Here is a 21641-nt window from a genome sequence, read left to right as displayed (position 1 = left end):
AAAGCAACTAATCTTGCATAGTGAACTTTTGGCGTCCATGCTTACCTTGGACTGGAAGTAACCTTGTAAATGACATGTAGCATGGTAAAAGGTTTATGCTGGGTAAAATAGACCAAATCAAAACCACAGTGACACTCAGGTGTGAAACAAAACAAAAAAGTTATTTAAAAGAATTATGCAAAAGGCTCAAAGCTAAGGATTTTTTCTACTGGTCCACTTCAGCCAATGGTTAAAATGTTTCCCTCCATCAAAAAATATAAATGAATAAATACAAATAATCGACCCATGTAACATTGTGTTCTAACAAATAAACAACTAAAAATGTTGATACATGTGAAATTTCACAATTATGGATTCCAATTTCAATACCACAATTTAAGGCTGGGGGATATGGCCAAGAAAAATTCTCTCTCTATTCTTTGGTTGAATGGTGATATGCAAAATATATATATTGTGGCGTTTTCTATGTTTTTTTTTTTAAACCTGTTTGTAGGACATCAATGAGTAGGGTGTGAAATATTCTTTTAAATAAATACAATATCCATATTGAAGGCTGTAAATGTAATGTAGGTTATGCTAGGGTTAAAAGCTGCTTAAGTGCTGTTGACTCCAGTTGATATTAAAACTTTTCCCACTTGAAATCCAAAATATTGGGTAATTTCCAGATTCCAATGCACTTTGGGCAGGAGTGTCCAATTCTGTTCCTGGAGAGCAATTGTCTAGCAGAGTTCAGAAAATTGGATCACTATTGATATCACTATTTTGATGACATCACACTGCACTTCAGCTTCTCAGATTTTGTCCAATTAAATGCTCTAGAATCTGAAGCTGCTGCTGAAATCAGTCACTTGTTCACACAATTACTATTTTTTATATGGTGAATGGCACAATGATTTGGACAGAAATATGCTTTCTACAGAAAGTGCAGGATTTTCAAGCAATGGAGAAACGGTTAGACTCGGCTTTAGTAACAACACAGGTAGAAGAAATAACACTGGTAACATGCACCAACATAAATTACACACTATTCAAACTACACATTCTCAGCATGATAATGTTCACTGTTTTGCTTTAGTTGGTTTCATATTAAATCTAAAAGGGGAAGCCAAACTCAACTGCTCTGGCCGAGGCTGTGACATAAACCTTACCCTGTTAAAAGAGGTGAGGGGCTGCACGATATGTCCCCGTTTCAGTGGAAATTACATCAACACACTGAATAACACAGCGTGTTACATTTGTAGAATTACCGGACGCATGTCTAAACTTTGCGTACTTGGTAATGAGAAATGCCCCTTGATTAGCTAAACAGCACAGGATGGTGGCCCTTATGGAGCAGGACAGGTTACTCATGATTTATGGACACTTTACAATATTTACCACCTGCCTCAAAACAAATCTATCTCAAAGGTTCAATACTAGTTGCCACGTAAAACTACCTTACAGCCACGGAGCCGATCCCTGTCGATACCTGTATAGTACTGTCTATGACTACTGTCTTCCAGCCAATTACTATCCCAAACACAGTCATTTCAGACAAGTTTGTATACATTAAAGCACAAAAGCATAAGCTAGCAGTGGTGGATAAACTCAAGATTTTCTGTTGAGAAAACAAAGCAGTGGGATAGACTTAAATGCAAGAGAACTTACAGCTTAAGCACTTTAAACTGTTTGAAAGCTTGCATGGCATGGCATGACGTTACTCTGGTTTGAAACATTCGTGATACTCACAGGCAGACTGGAAGGTCGTCCCTGCATGCTCTCCTCTGCGCCGCTCTTACCGGACACCATGGGCTGATTGGAGGAAGGAGCTGAAGATTGAGAGCTGAAAGAGTCTTGCGAAAGCTCCTGAGGAACAAAGTGATGACAACAAAATGTTGAAGCCTTTTGTAGAAAAGGCAACAGACTCAGCACTTGTGTAAGGTTAGCGTTCATCGAAACAGCTCACTGTCTTATATTTATTTTTACCTGAGGTGGCGGAGGAAAGCGCTGGAAGGGTGACTGCTGTTGCTGTTGTTGTTGAGACTGCAGTGGAGGGGTCTGGGAGTAAGGTGAGGGCTGACCCTGTCCTGAAGGTTGCTGGGATGACTGAGGCGGCACTGAGCTTGGCGGCTGTGATTGTGGTGGGCCCTGCTGCGATTGTGAAGGTCCCTGCTGCTGAGGAGGCTGAACTGGACCGGAGGGTGGTTGAGAGTATCCAGGCTGTGACTGAGACCCTTGCTGGCCCTGAGAAGGACCTTGTGACTGAGGGGGACCCTGGGACTGGGGGTATGGAGTCTGTCCTGACTGTGACTGTGGGTTCTGGGAATATGGAGGTTGGCCCTGAGAGGGGCCATGGGGGCCCTGAGGTTGCCCGTAAGAGGGCCCACTCTGGCCATGGGGAGGACCAGGGGGTTGCTGGGAATAAGGGGGCTGAGATCCTGGTCCAGTGGAGGGCTGCTGGGGATATGGAGATTGCTGGGGGCCTCCATGAGGTGAAGGGCCCTGTTGTCCATAGTAGCCACCTTGGTTTTGACCATAACTACCTGGGCCATGCTGTCCATAGCCCATCTAAAGAGAACACAATAAGAACCAAGTACTCCAATTAGCAAGCAAACAATTTTGCAATGTAAAACCATAAACTAGGGACATTATATAACTGTGACCATCTGTAGTCAGTATGCATTTTAATACCTGATCACAAGGCATGCAAAATTTTGTTATTGCCACTAATTTGATTTGATTGATGATTCACAAACTATCAATTCTACTTCAACAAGACTAAGATATTCCCTTACAATACAAAACCAAACCGCGATGAAACGGTTATAGCGATAGGTCTTCTCATGTGACGTGCATTCAAGTTGATTGGATTTAGAGATGTGGCCACTGCACTCAAAAGTGAAAGTGAGCTTGCGGTCCATTGTGGAGGAGCAGAGTTTAAGCGGACTGAATAACTGAAGTACTGCATACATATCAGAACCACGTCTGATGTTTTATGGAAAGAGCAAATTATGGCACGGACAAAAAAAAATGGTGTGGTAAGTTTTATGAAATTTTATGCAAGGATGAATCTTTCAAAATAAGATATATAATATGATTTTACAAAACAAACTACAAAATTTTATTCTGCTGCTGACCATCACAACAGTGCATTGTTATCATAAATATTTTCCTTATTATCATTCACATTATTAAATCATTGGCATTTGTTTGTTTTATTTTGTACTTTTTTATCACTTCTGATTTAAGAGATTTTCACGTCAGCTTTTCTCATGGGCATGTGGGCAGACGGCCAGACGATAACAGCAGAAGAGAGGGGTGGTGGCGGGGAGGAAAGTATAGCAGAAGGAACTGCTTGGCAAAAGTAACCTGCTAGGACACGGTTTACTTTCAGTGAGAGGGGTGAACTGACACTCAATTTAGAGCCAGCATAACCATGTAAATATAACTGAAACAGATGCAAAATGCAAAACAGCAGACTTGCTACAAATACACATGCACTAGCTACTTAATTTATAATTATAAATAACATTAATAATCATAATTATAACAACTAGTGCAATTTATTACTATTCAAAAATGAACAAAACCCCCCCAAAAAACAAACAAAAAACAGTATGAACTCATACCCTTACTCATTCTCAGTTATCAAGTAACCAATAATCAACTTGGTAAGTAACGGTGTAAAACAGTAGTTCATTTGAGTTGCATTGCGAGATATGTTTTAATTCCACACACTTTGAAAAGGCTCACTGCAGCTAAAAGACATTTTAGGTTTCACTAAGACTGAGGTCAGTGTTTTCTACAGAGATCTTATCCATTTGAACGACCAGGGCGCACACTGGCTTTCAGGGAAATGCTTGAATTTCATTACTTTCAGTCAGCCTACAAAAAAATGTGACCTTGCTGGAGAATGTACTGTGTGACAAAAGCCTGATGGTGACAAGCTGGGCACTTTCCCTCTCAAGGAAAAAAGGAAATATAAAAATGGGGAAGAAAAACACCTCTGACAGGAAGGTTTAATAAAAACAACCTGAAGAGCATGTTCTGTGCCAGTCTACAAATGGATGGCACTCCAGTGCATCTGCTTACTCAACAAGCACAATGGGGTACCTAGAGCAAGTGCACAGACAACAGGATGAAAAAAGACTGACACTTGAAGACTGCCACGTACTAAAATACAGCCGTGCAAGGAAATCCCCATGTGACAAACCCAAGCCTCGCTGTGACCTCATAACAACCTTCTTTGAAAGTGCAGATGAAAAGACCCATGAGCTCATGCTGCTATGATCAAGAACGTCTTAAGTCTATCAAAAGCCTTGAAGTTTAAGCTGACACCTAAAGTTGACAGCAGAGTAAAAGGTCTGCCCACTGTGTTAATGAACAGAATGGTTGGACCTGAATCACCTCAATTCTACTGTAATGGAGCCAAAATGGTCTCAACACTAATTTGACATATAAACTTTCTTGTAAATGGACGAGACACTAATCTCACGAGACACGACATTGGGTTCAAGAACAAGATTTTCACATAGTATTTCAAATAAAACCTCAATGATGAAATGCATGACAAGAATAGTCTGCAGGTATATTTTGAAATGTTTTAACTCATCATCTTGTAATGAATGTTCAGTTCTACTTTCTGAACATGAATGATCATATCCAGTAAAAGACAACAATACTCAAGCATGTTTTTCACAAACTCAACTGACTGGCTTCTTTCCTGTATGATTGTCTCTTCACCCCTTAGAACTGCACAAGCTTCTTTTGACCTCCAAACTGAACTCTTTCCCTCAAATTGAACATAGATATTAAGTGCAAACAATTACCATAATCAAAGTTCTCAGTATTCCATAAGTGCAAATAGACCAATTTTTTTTCAAGCATGATACAGAGCTAAGAGATAGACAACTAAATAGTTTTCATTTTGGGAGATATTCTCAATCCTTAGGGAGCCGCTTTTTAACAGCGGTAACTTATTGAAATCATATTTGAATGTCTGCTCCTGTTTACTTTCACTTTTAATTCTACGATCGTGTGTACTCTGTGAATAGGGAGAGGTGGGGCTGAATGCACAATTTACAAGATAAGATGTAGGCCTGTCACGATAACAAATTTTAAATTGGTCAAGAAATTATTGTGAAAATGATAATATTGTTGTTCTAAAACCATTTTCATCTAAAATAATGATAATGGCATAATAATGCAGGTACATTTTTTCAAAGATCAATAAACTTTTATTTCTAAAGACTATTTAACACTGAAAACGGAAACAGAAAAATTATTTTAAATATTCACAATAAATGAACAAAACAACCAAAAACAAAAAAGCAAACGGATGAAAACTGCAACAGATGAGGGGTGGGACGGTTCACAAAACCCACGGTTCAGTTCTGTACGGTTCTTGTTTGTTTTAATCGTTAACACAAATTTACTTCAGCATATGATATATAACTTTATTATCAACAATTTAGGATACAGCACTTAAAAAAAAGTTTTATCTTGTAATCATGCACAAACAACTTGACTTGACCATCTCTGAGGAAAGCTATGTGAGATTGGGATACAGCAAGAGAGAAGACGTCGATGACATGCTTTTCATTTATTTGGCAAAAGGAGAATGTGTATTGCTATCTCTACAGGAACATATGTCCCTTTTTAGCACACAAAGATTGAACTGAAGAATTAACTTGCATTTATTAAACTGCCAACTCCAGTGTCGCTTTAAGCCTCGTTTATACTTGACGCATCCTCATAAGCGTGAGGGTGCGCGGCAAAAATGACGTCAACGCGGAGAGCGCGAGACCCCATCATAGACTGTAAAAAAATAACCCTATTTAGCTTGGCACTGTGCACGTCAAATTTTGTAACTGTGCACCGCAACCGAAGAAGCACGAGCTCCAGGCGAATCTGGCCACGCATGACGTCTCATCACAGACGAGGAAAACAAACAAGCATGCAAATGGGAATTATCGCGGACAGAAAAATGCTTTTTTTCCCGCTGCGATTACTTGATTTATTGACTATCGCGACAAGATAAGATGATTCTGTTGCGAAGCGAATCCTACGCCATGGTCGTGTCACTCTTCAGTGGAGGCGCTGCGCACTATGGTCGACTCGAACAGCTCGTGATGGATGAGCAGATGGAATTGAAGCGACGGTTTTCCACTGGAATTTAATTGTTTCTTTTTTATAAAAGCAAAACTACAATAAAGGTGTAATGTAAATGTAGCGCTGGCATAATTTATCCTAACTTCACCCTCACATTCCATCATGAAAATTAGATGCGAGACCGCTTTTCACCTCGACGAGATATCAAGTCACAGTTTTGTCTCGCAAGATCTCATGACACGATATCGTCATTCCCCTAGCAGTTATAAATCATATTTTATCAAAACATAAAGAGTATTTTAGCACCATACTTTTGGGTGCCCTACGCAATTTTGTGTTCATTGTCCCCCCTTAGTTAAAATCGATGTACTGTGGTACTGGATGTGAAGAAACAAATCAGATTTTTTTTTTTAAAGTGCAGTCTATTTTGATAGGACGCAGTTACAATTAAAGGGTAAGTTCACCCAAAAATGAAATTGATGTCATTAATGACTCCACCCAAATGTTGTTCCACACCCGTAAGACCTCCATTCATCTTCGGAACACAGTTTAAGATATTTTATATTTAGTCCGAGAGCTTATCTAAGTGTATACACACTCTACTGTCCATGTCCAGAAAGGGAATAAAAACATTATCAAAGTAGTCCATATGTGACATTAGTTAGTTAATTACAATCTCTTGAAGCATCGAAAATACATTTTGGTCCAAAAATAACAAAAACTACGATTTTATTCAGCATTGTCTTCTCTTCCAGGGTTTGTTTTCAAACCTCAAATAAAGATTCAAACGGTTATGAATCAGTGTATTGAGTCATGATTCGGATCACCAATGTCACGTGATTTCAGCAGTTTGACACGTGATACGTGTACACCCCTACACATCCGGAATTACACCCCTACTCTATAACAAGCAAAATGATTTATACATTTTTTGATTTCTATTAAACTACATTTTGTATGTTAAACAAATTAAATAAACAGTGATTTACTGTATTTATTTTTCCATTGCAATTTGATTTATTTGTTTTTATTTTATTACTGACTGTTTACTTGTCTTTAATAATGTTTTAATAATATGTATTAGTTAGGCTAGCAGACTTTGCTGTAGTATTGAAATAATACAATTTTAAACTAAAAATTCTAAAGTTACAGGCAGGTAAGTTTTTTTCAGGGTTAGAGCTAAACTCTGCAAGAGAGTGGCCCTTCTGGATCAATATTCCCCACCCCTGGTCTAAAACAATCAAATGTATTTTTTCTGTGGCAGGGACAGTAAAAAAAAAAATCCCAAGTGCTGAGCCATGTGTATAGCTGTCAACCATGAGCACAGCCTATAGCTGTCATACAGCTGACTATTTTGCTTGGCAGGAAACCATCTCAAAGCAGTGCATCAAAGACAACACGACAATATGAATACCACATGAACTAAGCTGACCTGTTGTCCGTACTGCATTCCGCTCATGCTTCCAGGAGTGCGGCCCTGCATGCCCATAGGATATCTCTGGGGTCCCGGGGGTCCGTATCCTTGCCCTGGGTAAGGAGGACCCTGCTGGGAGCCAGCGGGAGGTCCCTGCTGCTGAGAGTAGGGGTTTCCAGCACCGTAGTGTTGCCCTCGAATTTTTCCCACCTGGTCCATGGGGACAGGAGGCTAAAAGAAAGAAAGAATAACGGTAAATTCTAATAATTCAGCTGCAGAAGTCCAAAATCAGCTAGTGCCATAGATGTGGTGAAATTATTGTGGTAAATTTCAGCTTCCTTTCAGCATTGATCTAGCTGCAAGCCAAGCATTTGATCATTAATTTTCTGAAAGCATTCACTTAAGCATCTCTGGTTAAGATGAAGTCAATGGTGATCAATATCAAGAGAGGCTTGTTTCCACCGTTAAGAATGCAAGCAAATCACAATGTCAAAGTATTAGCCAGAGCATAGTGAAGGCACACTACCCAAAATCAAAAATAGATCTGTATGGTTTCAAAAACAGTACTAGTGAAGGGAGGGAAAATTGGCGCTGAATAAATGAAAAGCAGCGGTTCTATCTGCCAGGCCAACCTGAGTGCCAGCGGCTGGAAACTAGATGAACACTGAACTTCCCTTTGAAAACAGACAAGAGGAAACAAATGTGTATGATGACTGGAGGGTGACCTGTACACCACCTCACAGGACAGAGAGAGATTGGAATAAAGTCTCTGGGCCCACAAGAATACAGTGCTTGGGAAAGATGACAGAGACCCTTCCACTTTGAGGCAGGAACTGATATCATCAACTTAAATTGGCGATGAACTGCCTGTCTTTTTTTCTACTTGTAAAAAGACAGCACTTGCTTTCAAGTGTTCTCAAATTGATGTATGAGTCTTGAACTGAATAGTAATGCAACATCCAAATCAAAGAACAAAACCACATCGTTCATGTTAAGGCCATGACAAGCCTACGTCAAAGAACTAGCGGCAATGGAAGCTGACTTGGTGTTTGTCGCTTCACGGCGGCTGCGTCTGTCCACAAAAGAAAAGAGCTTGAACACACCGCAAAGACTAAAAAAAAAACTGTCTTCAACACCACAAAAACTTCAGACACTGGCCAACTAGCATGTGCATTCCGTGCCTGCACCAGGGATCATATACTCATCATTCAAAAAGGGAAACTGAAACTAGGACTGCAGATATACAAACCAGCACATGCTTACCATTTTGAATATCAACTACTTTCTACATTCCTGGGAGCGCTTTATGAAAATGTGAGTATTGGAACGCTCTAGTAAGATTATGTCAAATTAGCCTTCTGTCTGTGCAGTCTCTTTGCTCGCTTTCATCACTTTCACTTTTATTCTTAACTTGCTCGCTAAACTAAATCAGGAGCAAACTCTCTCACTGATGGCCCAAAGCAGGTTCAATATACTGAATCGGGCAAACTGCCGCAGACGTATGCCTGACAGACGCTCACTGACGACCAGACATTGCCAGATGGGGGGAAAAAAATCCCCGATTTGACTTTATTACCTTGAATAACAAGCATGAAGTGCTAAATTTCCCCAATAAGAGCATTCCACTTACAAACATTGATATAATTTTCGATCGAACCAGGTTCCTCCCAAGGTTTTTTATTTTTTCGTCATTCTCTCAGTTGATGGAGTTTAGGTTCCTTGCCACCTTCTCCTGTCACCTTGTTACTTTCTTAATTGGGGACAATAAATATTCAACTATATTACTGATCTGCCTGCATTGACAGTATTTTCCTGTTATCACTGTAAAGCTACTTTGAAAAACTGTACTGTAAATAAGTGCTATATAAGTAAAGAAGGCGAGTTGATTTTTTTCAGCCAGTGTTTCGCCTAATCTTCCCAAAGCAGCAATCATACGAATGCACCAATCCTCTATTGTGGGAGATTTAAAAAAAAAAAAAAAAAAAAGTTAATTAGAAAACAGACAAACACGTGGGCAAATTTTTATTGAGAAACATTGAATTTGGAATTGTTGGAGTTAATATTAGGGTTTTCACTGTTCCAGCTTTTGAAAGAAGCTGTTTTACCAGATTTCATAATACAAAGACTGTTATTTTATAGGATAAAATGTATTAAATCTGGAAACTACAGGGTAAATAAACCATGCAGATGAGAGAAAGCCGAAAAAACATGACAATATTTGAGATTATCAGTTTAGCCATTAGTCTCAGCCTCAGATGTCTCAGCCAACCGTCCCAAGGCTGTTGGCGGAGCGTCTGATGCATACTTATCTGGAACCACAGTTTCAAAATCGTCATCTGATTCTACAGGATGTCCGCGAGATGAGTGTGTTGGGTTCTTGACGGTCCGCGGTTGCGCTAAACTCCCTCGTGGAAGAGCGCCATTGTGTTTACAACTCTGACAATGAACGCACGTTCCACGATTAACTAAAGATGCATGCAACGTTTATAAAAGAGGCCCCAGACGTTCTGCCGTCAGTCTGAAGGTCTCGCTACGTGAGACTAACCATTACTATACAGCCCTACAAGAGTGTGTTTTGAGCCTATAGTGTGAATAAAGCTACCATTTGTCATGAACTATTAATTCAATTAAAAATATGTAAAGTACTTTATTTGTAAAGCATTTTATGATAAAAAAATAATAAAAAAATAAAATAAAATAAAAATCACACTGCAAATAAAAGCTTCTCACTTAATAATAATAGTAATTATTATTAACTTAGTAATTTTATCTCGTTTCCATGCAAAATATAAAAAAATCTTTTACTTGACAAGCAAAAGTTGTTGTCTTGTTTCAGGAAAAAATGACTCAAAATTTAGTGAGTTTTTGCCTAAAATAAGCAACATAATCTGCCAATGGGGTAAACTAAATAATCTTGTTTGCTGTTTGAATTAAGATTATTTTACTTAACCCACTGGCAGATTATGCATTTTTTTAAGCAAAAAAATTCAATATTTGGACTGGAAACTAGACAAAAATACTAAGTATGAGAAGCATTTTTTTTCAGTGTGAATTTCTAGAAAAATTCATATATAATTAAAACAATGTTTAAATACACCCAATTCCATTCCTGCATCCTTTAGCAAGAATCAGCTGAGCAAACACATATGCTTTCCCACTTTTCAAAGATCACTAGGACCAGTATAGGCACAGAGACACAGGGCAGGACTGTTGAAGTGGTAACAGGTTCCAGCTGTGACCACAGCCGATCTTCAACCGGCGCTGTTTCTGCAGCTGTAATAAGGCTCTCAGGACATCAGAGTAGCTGGAGACTACTCAAGTGAATCTGAACGCTTTTTCCTCTGTCGATATGAGCAAGAAGCAATGGCAGAGAGAGAGAGATATTTTGAAATGTTATTTCTGATGGACGAACGGTGCTTCTAGTGTAGACTGCTCAGTTGATTGATGGGAGAGATGTAGTTTTGTAGCTCACAAGTCTGGCATGGAAAGAGTGTTGAGTTAATTTTGGATTGTACAGCAGTGTTTAGTTATATAAGAATGGAAGATGGCATCTACATGCTGTGATAAAGCAGTCCAGACGAGGTTATGGCTGAGATCAATGAGGCCCTTGACCAAAAGGCTAATGGAAGTAGATAAAGGAGAAGAATTATGTTTGAACAAAGATCTGGGCAAATCTCTGACCCCTCTTGCCATCTTCATTTGTATTCTTGGGATTTTACATGGTTAGTATAAGCAAGATGTAATGCCCCGTCATTAAATAAATGCGTGTTTCTAGTGAAAACAACACATTTATTATAGTATGTTGCCTTAAGGGAATGGCTCACAAATGAAGAGAGAAGGCCAAAAGATATCCAAATCTTCTTTCTGCCTGAGAGACAGTGGTAAACATGCAGTTGTGGGCACATACCCGCATCGGGTCTGAAAAATGCTGAGGTTGCTTTCACACAGTATTATGTATATGAATTACCCCAGGGCTACCTTAAGTGCGGGAACGAGGGTGGGATATGACGGCGAGAGAGAGAATAACAGTTGTTCAGAAATGAAGTGCTTTTAATTCATCCTCAGGCAAGGTCAAAGATAAGCAGCACCATATCTTGCCGTCTTGTTTTTAAATAGACAGACGTACTTTATTGATCCCTGAGGGAAATTCAAGGATTTCCCGCTGCAGCATTACTCAATGAGGGCGAGAGTTTCCCTTTCACTTTTTTAATGAATGATACTAGTTAATGGCAACAATAACAAGGAGCCAGTCATGGGATTTTCTCTTGAAACACCCCTGGCTGTTCCTAAAACAAGACCATACAGAATTTGAAATAATCATGAAACGGCAGTGATTTCAAAACAGGGTATTTAAGGACAAAAATACAGGGAAGGAATTACTTACCAGCAACAAGACGAGAAAAGAAGAATATTCAAAAAAGAAAATCTAAACAAATTGATATTGATGACTGAAAAATTATATACACAAAACAGCTTGATGAGTGCAGTTCTCTTTCCTGTGTTTATATATTTCCTATTGTTAAAAAGTCAAAATTGTTATTGTCAAAAGTTAATGTTAACCAATAGCTTGTGTGACAGCCAGAAAGAAGTGTGGTTGGGAAAGAGGTCATTCAAATTTGATTAGAGAATTAAACCTTTCTTTGGAACAAATGTTTTAGAAAAGTCTTTTTTGCTCACCAAGGCTGCCTTTATTTGAAATAATAAATTAAAAAAATTTAGATAAGTGTGATTACAAAATATTTTCCATTACCATTTTCTATATGAATACATTTTAAAATGTTATTTATTCCTGTGATTTCAGCATCATTACGCCAGTCTTCAGTGTCACATGATCCTTTAGAAATCATTCTAAAATGCATTCAGATTTGCTGCTCAAGAAGCATTTCTTATTATCAAAAATTTTTGTGAAACTGATATTTTTACAGGATTCTTTGATAACTAATTTTAAAAAAAGAACGTTTTTTTTTTTTTTAAATAAAAATATTTTGTAAAATTGTTAAAATAATTTTGCCACTTATGATCAATTCAATGCATCCTTGATGAATAAAGTTAATAATTTCTTAAAAATCCGGCGTTGACCTCAAACTTTTGAAATTAATTTTGATTCCACGGTGGCTTAAAAATACCCACAATACTGTCATTCAAATACTGTCATTAGGGTCCGTGAATCTCTTTGTGATTGGACATGACATCTCTTCTGTTAAGAAGAGTCACTCATGCGATTCGGTCCACCACTTTCTCAACTTATCCTCTTTCCACCAATCAATCGCTCGTCCATGGCTGATTTCCTTCCTCTCACGCTCTCCATCCAAAAAGGGAGGAAAATAAATAAATAACTGCAATTAGCACATGGCTAATCTGCATAGAGGAAAGCCAAGCGCTCTTGGCAGAGGAGGTTACACCGGGTGGAATGTCTCACTGTCTGTTAGGGAAGCGGGAAGGGGGTGTGGACCGTTCTGTATGTGTGTGTGTGTTTGAGAGGTCGGGCGTTGGAGTGAAGTATGATAGCACAGATAGCGTCGGCTCTACTAAGCCAGACAGATGGATTGGGTACGGACGATAAACAACTGCTGTTAATTTAATCCTCCACACGGACAAACAGTCCAGGCCTACAGCAAAGGACTATCGTTGTGCCAGAACACCAACACACACTAATACAAATTACTCCAGTGCAGGTTTATCCAGGAGAGCAAGTGTGGAACATTAAGCGCTGAACATGCATGTGGAATCCGGATTTTCACTTTTAACAAGCATAAAGATGTCATCTTCAAAAGGTCCTCCTTGAAACTTTTATGTACTGTGCTAGTTTGCACGCTATTGCTAGGTCCATACAATACTTGGCTGATTTTATATATTTATTAAATTATGTATCTAACATTTAAAACATATGAAAATGAGCCAAAGCTGAAATATCTTCCAAGTTGCGACCATTTATCTGTGAGACCTCTCAAAATATATTTGGGAGCATTTGTGTGAGTACAAATAATTGTTGAGGAGTGACCAGCTTTAATTTCTCTACAAAACATTCACTAATTACTGCACAGTGTGCCTGATACCGTGACCGGGTCACTGTTCTGTCACATAACATTTCAATTTTATCTTTACATTCTTAACTTTAAAGCAGATTTTAGGTTGGTTAATACTAGCCAGCCATCACTCCCTTTCGCTGTGCTCCGTTGTCCCAAGACAGGAAGCTAACTAGCATGCAAAATGTAAAGAGCTGAAAAGAAACAATGAAAAGGACTCAATTCATCCTGGTTAACAACTTCAGAAAAATGCTCCCATAATGCATTTTTCCTTCTTTCCTTGTGTTGTTTTTAAATCTCCTTTTTGAAATTTCTCTCGGATCTGTTTGGCCTCCATTGCTGCTTAAACAAGTGAGCCCTGCAAATGCATAGCTTGAAGTCCCCGTGCAAGTTCAAAATTGAACTTTTTGGCTTTTAGTAGGGATGGGACTCATGGGAGAAAATAAAATAAATCATCGCAATTCTACCTCTAATGATTCAGAATCGATTGTGAGTTTAGTTTTTAACTGCCGATGATGCCGAGTGTGTTTTATGAAACACCCGTATTCTGCTTGCTTCCAATTCCTCACAGACACACACCACTCAAACCACAAAGTTTGCAAAGTTTTAAGAGAATTACAAGGACATCCGCAGGCTTCATTGCACAGGATGCGCTGTGAGAAATGCCTGCGGGTATTTTCCTTACAAAGATCTACGAAGGCATTGTTTATGTCGTTTGGAATGCAGTGAGCTTATATATTTAAAAAAAATGAAACTCACTGACAGAAGACTGCTTTCAATTTCAAATGCTTGAGTACTTTGTGAAGAGCGCTCACACATGCAGCTGTGTGGCGACTCGGTGTAAGTGGCCAAATAAATGTAGGCTACTTGCATTTTATAATGCCTTAATGACACAAGAATAATGTAAACAGTCAGTTATGTCTTCAGGGATTAAACAGAGGACATACCCCATCATATATTTCAAAGATCTGTATGTGCATTGGTGTTTGAATGCAACTTATTAGATCTCCCGATGTCTAGGATGTCAGTCAAATCAAAAAGTTGGGGGGGGAAAATACAAATAAATAAATAAATAAATAAATAAATAAATAAATAAATAAATAAATAAATAAATAAATAAACAAATAAATAAATAAAAATTTAAATTAAAAATTAAAACAAAAAAATTAAAATCGCTCAGCTCTTGAATGGAAAAACTTTCAAATGCTCAACTCAAATAGAAAGCACTGTTTATTGCTTGTAATTTTTTGTTCCTTTTTATTATTCACTACTTGAAAGCAATTTTAGTTTGTGCATTTAAAATTCTTAACATACAATTATTATACAGTTTTTCATTTGTAATTATTTTCAAAAGCACATACATTATACATAAATATATATAATGTACATACATACATGTATTATATATATATAAAAATATATATAATGTACATACATACATACATACAAACATACCATACATACATACATACAATTAAGAAAAAAAAAGAAAAAAAAAAAGAGATCAAGAATAATTCTGGAATCGGTTTGTGACTCCCAGAATCGAAATCGTAAGATACCTAAAGATACACACTGCTAGCTTTTAGTATCAACGTGTTAGTCTAAATATTCCAACAATATGGATCAATGATTTTAATGACATAACTTCAGCTTCTCATCAGATTTTGTCCATTCAAATGCTTTCTAGAATCTGAAGTGTCCCACCCCTCTACACTATAAATAGACACTGAAGGTGCAGCTAAAAGTCGGTCACTAGTTCACACGTTAATTATTTATATAGTCCACTACATAGGGGATAGGGAATGTTTCAGATTCAGTGTAAACATGGTTTCCATTGGGGCAAATTAAGTAATGTCAGTGTCATGCGAACCGCCGCAGAACGCGCACACAGTCTGCTCAATTTCAGACACAAAAGCACAGAGCGGATCATAAGTGCGAGTCAGCACAGACATGAAAAAGTACTGGACCCGTTTGAAATCTGCACAGAATTATATATTTTAAAGCGATATGGACGAGATTTGGAAGAAACTGCGACCTTACCAAGCACAAAGGCTCAGTCATGATAGAAAGTAAATGCTATTGGCCATTTTAAAAAGGGGACAGAGCTGTTCGATATGTCCCGCCCTGTCTTCCTGTTTCAGTGTACATTACAACAACACATTTCAGTGGCACTTCAGTGGGCCTTAATTAAGAGTGCAGAATAAGTGAAATAATAATAATTAAAATGTTAAAATAAAATAAACACTGTTGGAAAACACAACTGTTGGAAAAGCACTGTTAAATGTTTTGCACAAATTACATTAGTCACTGTTGCTATAGTCACCTACTTATTATAGGCTTCTCAAAAGCCATCCGTTATAATCGCGTTGCACATTATACCCCATCACACGTGTTTCTATTGAGTTTATGAATGCATTGTCTCAGATGTGTTCAGATTAGCCGGAAGTTTTGTTCAGAGCGTGCTCTCACTAACTGTAATCTGCACTTAAAGCAGAGATGAAAGTGCGATGTATGCAGGAGATTCATTCAGCATACGGTTGAATGTTTTTGTTCTTTTTCAGCAGCGAAATAGTTTAAAACAAACACAGCAGAACCATACCGCGCCTGATATGACTGGCATAAAGTTGGCTTGACGTTCAAGATTCACAAATTATGGGACTGTCTCTAAAGTTACATACAACATTGGTATGCGCGTTTCTATAAAACTGACTTTAAGGTGTTCATCTAGGTATCGGGTATAATGCACAACTTTTGGATTTTTGATATTTAATCAAATAAACTGTCAAATCATGAAAATATGGGTATGATTTATTTTACTAGGATACTGTTTGGGCTCGTACACAAAATATGCTAGATTTAAATGTGTCAGCTGATAGGACACTGATAAGAATACTGCTTGAACATATTTATAGAGACAATATTAGAGATTATATTTACACCAAATTATTATTTATGCATTATGTGGTGCTATTGACGACGGCCAATACTAGGAAGGAGATCCTACAGAATACAATCTTGCTTTAAAAAAGTGCATAAAGCTACTTGATTTATTTTTTGTTTGTTGATTTTCAAATATAAAACTTATTGAAATGTTTTCTAAAACTTGTTGAAATGTGCTCTGTATATTTGTTCACGAAAGGCATACCCGAATGTGTATTACATATTGTTGATCATTCAAACCCAATAACTGCAAAACTGACTTCGCGATAGGGCTGCAGCTATCGATTCTTTTTGTAATCGATTAATCTAGCACTTAATCGATCGAATAATCGATTAATCGGATAATAATTACTTTTTCCTTTATTAAAGAGCAAGACTAAATATATACGAGAAAATAAGACGGGTATCTTAAAATTAACATCTAATTTGTTTTCTTTTTAGAAAAAATACGTTTTATTGCTGAAATTGCATACATTAATAACTGTGAAACTAAACAATTTTAATGCATACAATTGCCATAATATATTACATAAAAATCTATTTCAGATTACTTTAAAAAGGTAAACCTAGTTCAATCTAAAACTAAACCTGCAACCAATAAACCAAAATAATAGTACTATAACAATAATGCCTAAACATTGTATGCATGTTGTGCAACTTAACTTTTATGTTTCAGCTCAGGCATGACATAGCCTTTACTGTCTTCTGAAAGCTTTGTGGCTTTTGTAAAAAAGCACAAAATATTGGACAGGGTAACTTGAAATAAGAACAAGAGATGCATGGATCAGCTCTAACATCACCGAATCAGCTAAACAAACCATCCACCCGCACCCAATCTTCATAACTTCAATCCTCAGTGTTAAGCGCGATGGTATAGTCGCATATTAGCTGCACGATTACGTTTTTATTTTTTTAAAACCTTAACCTTAAATGTCTTGTGTATCCAATACAGGGTCCAAGTGTGAAAACAAGTCACAACCAACGCCTTAAACTCATCCGTTCCCTGATTTGCTCTGCATTGGGAGTGTGCCTCCAAATAAGATTGTCTTCACTTAACCAAGTCTCATCTCCTCAACAGCAATTCAAACAGAAAATTCTCTTCATTTGTTGAGTAAAGGAATCACTGAAGGAGAAAGCCATACTTCTTCAATTCTCAATTACACCTCACTGGGTTGAGTAATATCAAAACTATAAATTGAGAAAACTACCACCAGCGGAGACACAGGAAGTGCATTTTACAGTCTACAACTGACACATTTACAGATAAACTCTACACTCCTAATGTTTTTCCAACTATTCTGCAGAATTCCAAAGAAATGGAGCAAAGCAAAAATACTTGGTATGCTACATGCACCCATGAATTCAGTAATGTAATACAGAGATGTTAACCGTCCCACTGATATTCACATCCAGCTTATCACATATAAAAGGAGTGGTATAAGTGATTTTATATCACAGAAAGAGAATATCACAATATAGTTATTTTCACCAGTGGGAAATCTGGAAAACAGGACATTCACTGGAAAACTATTATCTGTATTAAATAATGATGGACGGTGCACTTCAAGAATGATATCTATAATGTTAACCATTGTGGTCTCTGTCCACAACACCACATGATAATTATTTAAATTGTTTATTTAAATCATTAATAAACTGTTTATTTAAAGCACACGCTGCAGTTGTTTAAACACTTTAAATGCTCAAGCTTTATAAAATCATGTTAATTCTGATTGGCTGACAAAAAACTAAAAGTTCCAAAATAACAGCAATTCCAATGATATCATTCCTCTACGAGTTTGCTTTTCTCTTACAATTAGAATGATTATTAAAACTTTATAGTAGGGATGCACCGAAATGAAATTCTTGTCCGAAGCCGAATAATAATGAAATGCTTGGCCGAAGGCCGAATACCGAATGCGGTGTTTCGCATTTTTCCATTTATTTGGCAATTTTTTTACCATTACAATAATTAAATAGTAAAAATTTGCTTTTTACTATTTTGTGTTGCTTTTCAGAGAAATAAATCAAATAACAAAAATACAATTTCAAAATATTTATTTAACACTGAGCATTTTTTTAACATTCCAGCAGATATTATACAAACTAACACAACATAACTTAAAATAAATAATTAGTAAAACAAAAAATATATTTTTATTTGGCCCTATTTGAAGCCCCCCTTCTTGAGTAGCCTATGTTAGGCCTATAACTGACTGCTGAAAGAATGTTACTCTGTATGTCTACAACAACTAATGTGCATTGAATAGTGCAAAAAATGTGGATGAACCCACAACAAATAAATAACTGTCCTGGACATAAGCCTACTTAGCCTACTTCGTCAGGAAAAGTGGCAGGTTCTTCTTTATTAAAAGTAGCTTCTCTGCTTTCTCACATGAAAGTCGAGGTTCCTCTTCTCATCGATGACATGAGATGCAGCACTAAACAGTGCTTCCACACTGCTGACATGTTTGCTGCATAAAGCGCGCGCCTCTCACTCTACGTGGGTTACTATTTGATCGCGTCATTAAAAATGTCATTGTTCGGCAAAAATTATTCAGCCTTTTTACTTATTCTAATTTCGGTTGCCGAACATTCGGTGCATCTCTACTTTATAGCTTTAAATCACGGTTAATGACTTTGGAGTGAACAGGGGCCATAATAGGGTTGGGTACCAAACTCTACTTTTAAGGGCACCGTCTGAATTACGTCGGTACTACAGAGTACCGATTCACATTAAATCAATCGGCCCCTCATTTCAGTACAACGCATCAGGTGATAAAGACTAGTGTAGCGTCTGTGAATGTTAAACAGCAAAAAGACTATTTACGAATCCTGAGTGTCCTGCATTTTTTTGTGAATGAATGGCGCTAGGGCTGGGCGATAAAAAGATAATGATAATTATCACAATGTAATTTTCCTCGATAAAACGATAACAGTTCGAACAGTGGCTTCTGGGTGCTCCACGCGCTGCTGTTTACAGTCAGTGTCTGACAGGCTTGGAGTATCGGAGTGAAGTGGAGCGAGAAAAATGAGTGATAGTGACGAAAACTCAATGTAACACTGAGCCCAACACAGCGGTAAATCTACATTAACTACATTCACACACAGGCTTATTACCTTGTTAGTTGCGGTGGGTGACTTACAACAAGCTAACGCTAACTCTACCAAACTATAATCACTAAAACATCGGACTTGTACACGATCGCTATCATAATTGTTTGTCTTTGGTGATGTATTAATGACTCAGCATCGCTGTATCAAAAAAGAAATAATGTCATCCGACTTTAAATGAATAAAATAGACTAGACAGCCCTTACTGGAGATCCACAAATACCGAACTTTGCTCTCTCCCTCCTCTCACGACCAGCCCACTGTCGGTGAGGTGTCGGTGAGGTGTGTGTGTGTGTGTGTGTGTGTGTGTGTGTGTGTGTGTCGGTGAGATAGAGAGAGAGAGATGCAGTGGACCATTTTTTTTGCCCGTTTGCGTTTTTAGTGTTTTACTACTTACACAATAAGTAATGATATTATTGATATACAGTGTAGAGTAAAAAAATGCTGACCACAATTAAGATTTTAATAAATAAATCTACCTTAGTTTTAATAAATTGTTCACCTGTTTGGGAAGTGTTTGTCATGTTTTGACAATAAAGGATAGTTTAAAACCACAGTTAACTGTCTGTTTTCTACATATTTCTCTCAGGAGCAAAAATATGCCTTCAAACTTTAAAGAAATAAAGATTTTACATTTATCGTGATACTTATCGATATCGACTGATATGGAAAATTATATTGTGATAATTTTTTTGGGCCATATCGCCCAGCCCTAAATAGGGCTGACCTGCAGTTTATTTACCACACACACACACACACACACATTCCCATCTCATATGAGGACATAAAGGCATGTCCGTCATCTCCAGAGCCGCTCTGAGAGTCACTTCATCAGCATTTTACTGTTTAATTTGAGAAAAAATACTGTCATGTCATAAACACACAGAAACTCAAAAGGTTCATGGCAACCCATCAAAATAAGTTTGGTGTAACTTGAGAAATATATCTGTTGTACAGTAGAGTTTAGAGAAGTCTAACTTGTAGTAATAATAGTACGAACACCAATGTAATAATTATAATAGTGTTGTCAAAAGTACAGACCGCGATACCAAATCGGTACTGAACTTTTAAAAATGTGACGCTTTGAGCGCTGTTGAGCTGTGATCGTAAACACCTCTGACTGGCCATTGTGCTCACACGCTCATCGGATGTGTCTGTGATTGGCTACAATGATCGACTAGCCCGGATGCCAGTCGAACTTAGCCCCGCCCACACATTTTTTAGTTCAGGCAGTTCGGTCTGGCCTTGCTTCATAGAGGAGTAATTATCCCCAGACAGAAACTGTTCGGACCAATGAAATCATCAGGGCGGGCTTTAGAGGATGACAGACAGATGATCAACAGTAACGTAATCAAAGAAGCTTGGATTAAAAAAAAATTTGAATCCTAAACGGAGAGCTTGTTTGTATCTGCATTCCATATACATACGAATTTCCATTTGCTTGTTTGTTTTCTTCATCTCTCTTGCTGACTGCGTGTGCATGCCTCGTTCGTTCGGGGAGTTGTTTATACCCGATGTGCACACGGAGTGCAGCGCAATGAGACGCCATGCGCGGCCAGATTCGCCTGGAACTCATGCTTCTTCGGTTGCGGAGCTGCACGCAAAATTTGATGTGCACACTGCCAAGCTAAATGGGGTTATTTTTTTACAGTCTATGATGGGGTCTCGTGCTCTCAGCGTTGACGTCATTTTTGTTGCGTTCACCCTCACATCGCGCGGATGCTTCGAGTATAAACAAGGCTTAAAGCGACACTGAAGTTGGCAGTTTAATAAATGCAAGTTAATTCATCAGTTCAATCTTTGTGTGCTAAAAAGGCACATACTTTCCTGTAGAGATAGCAATACACATTCTCCTTTTGCCAAATAAAAAGCATATAATCATCTCTCTTGCTGTATCAAAATCTCACCTAGCTTTCCTCAGAGCTGGTCAAGTTCAGTTTATGCATGATTCGATGATATGACAATTTTTTTAAATTCTAAATAGTGGACAATAATCTATATATCATATGCTGAAGTACATTTCTGGAGTGTTAACGATTAAAAGAAAAAAAAAACAA

The 21641-nt window shown here is 37.7% G+C and overlaps 1 protein-coding gene across 2 annotated transcripts in view; it reads right to left on the bottom strand.

The window, feature by feature from the left end:
• Nucleotides 1-21641, bottom strand: part of arid1ab (AT-rich interactive domain 1Ab) — an 81270-nt gene that overhangs the window by 38722 nt on the left and 20907 nt on the right. Inside the window, exons 2-4 of one of the 2 annotated variants that reach the window (XM_067426248.1) lie at nt 7523-7735; nt 1966-2547; nt 1729-1845 (exon numbers count right to left, since the gene is read on the bottom strand). In XM_067426248.1, coding sequence (XP_067282349.1) covers nt 1729-1845; nt 1966-2547; nt 7523-7735 — 912 coding nt within the window. The remainder of the gene's footprint in view (nt 1-1728; nt 1846-1965; nt 2548-7522; nt 7736-21641) is intronic. The other variant, XM_067426249.1, reaches the window with a different exon arrangement.

Source organism: Pseudorasbora parva, chromosome 19, assembly GCF_024679245.1.
Source record: "Pseudorasbora parva isolate DD20220531a chromosome 19, ASM2467924v1, whole genome shotgun sequence".
Classification (NCBI taxonomy): domain Eukaryota; kingdom Metazoa; phylum Chordata; class Actinopteri; order Cypriniformes; family Gobionidae; genus Pseudorasbora; species Pseudorasbora parva.
This window is presented reverse-complemented; position numbering and strand designations above follow the sequence as displayed.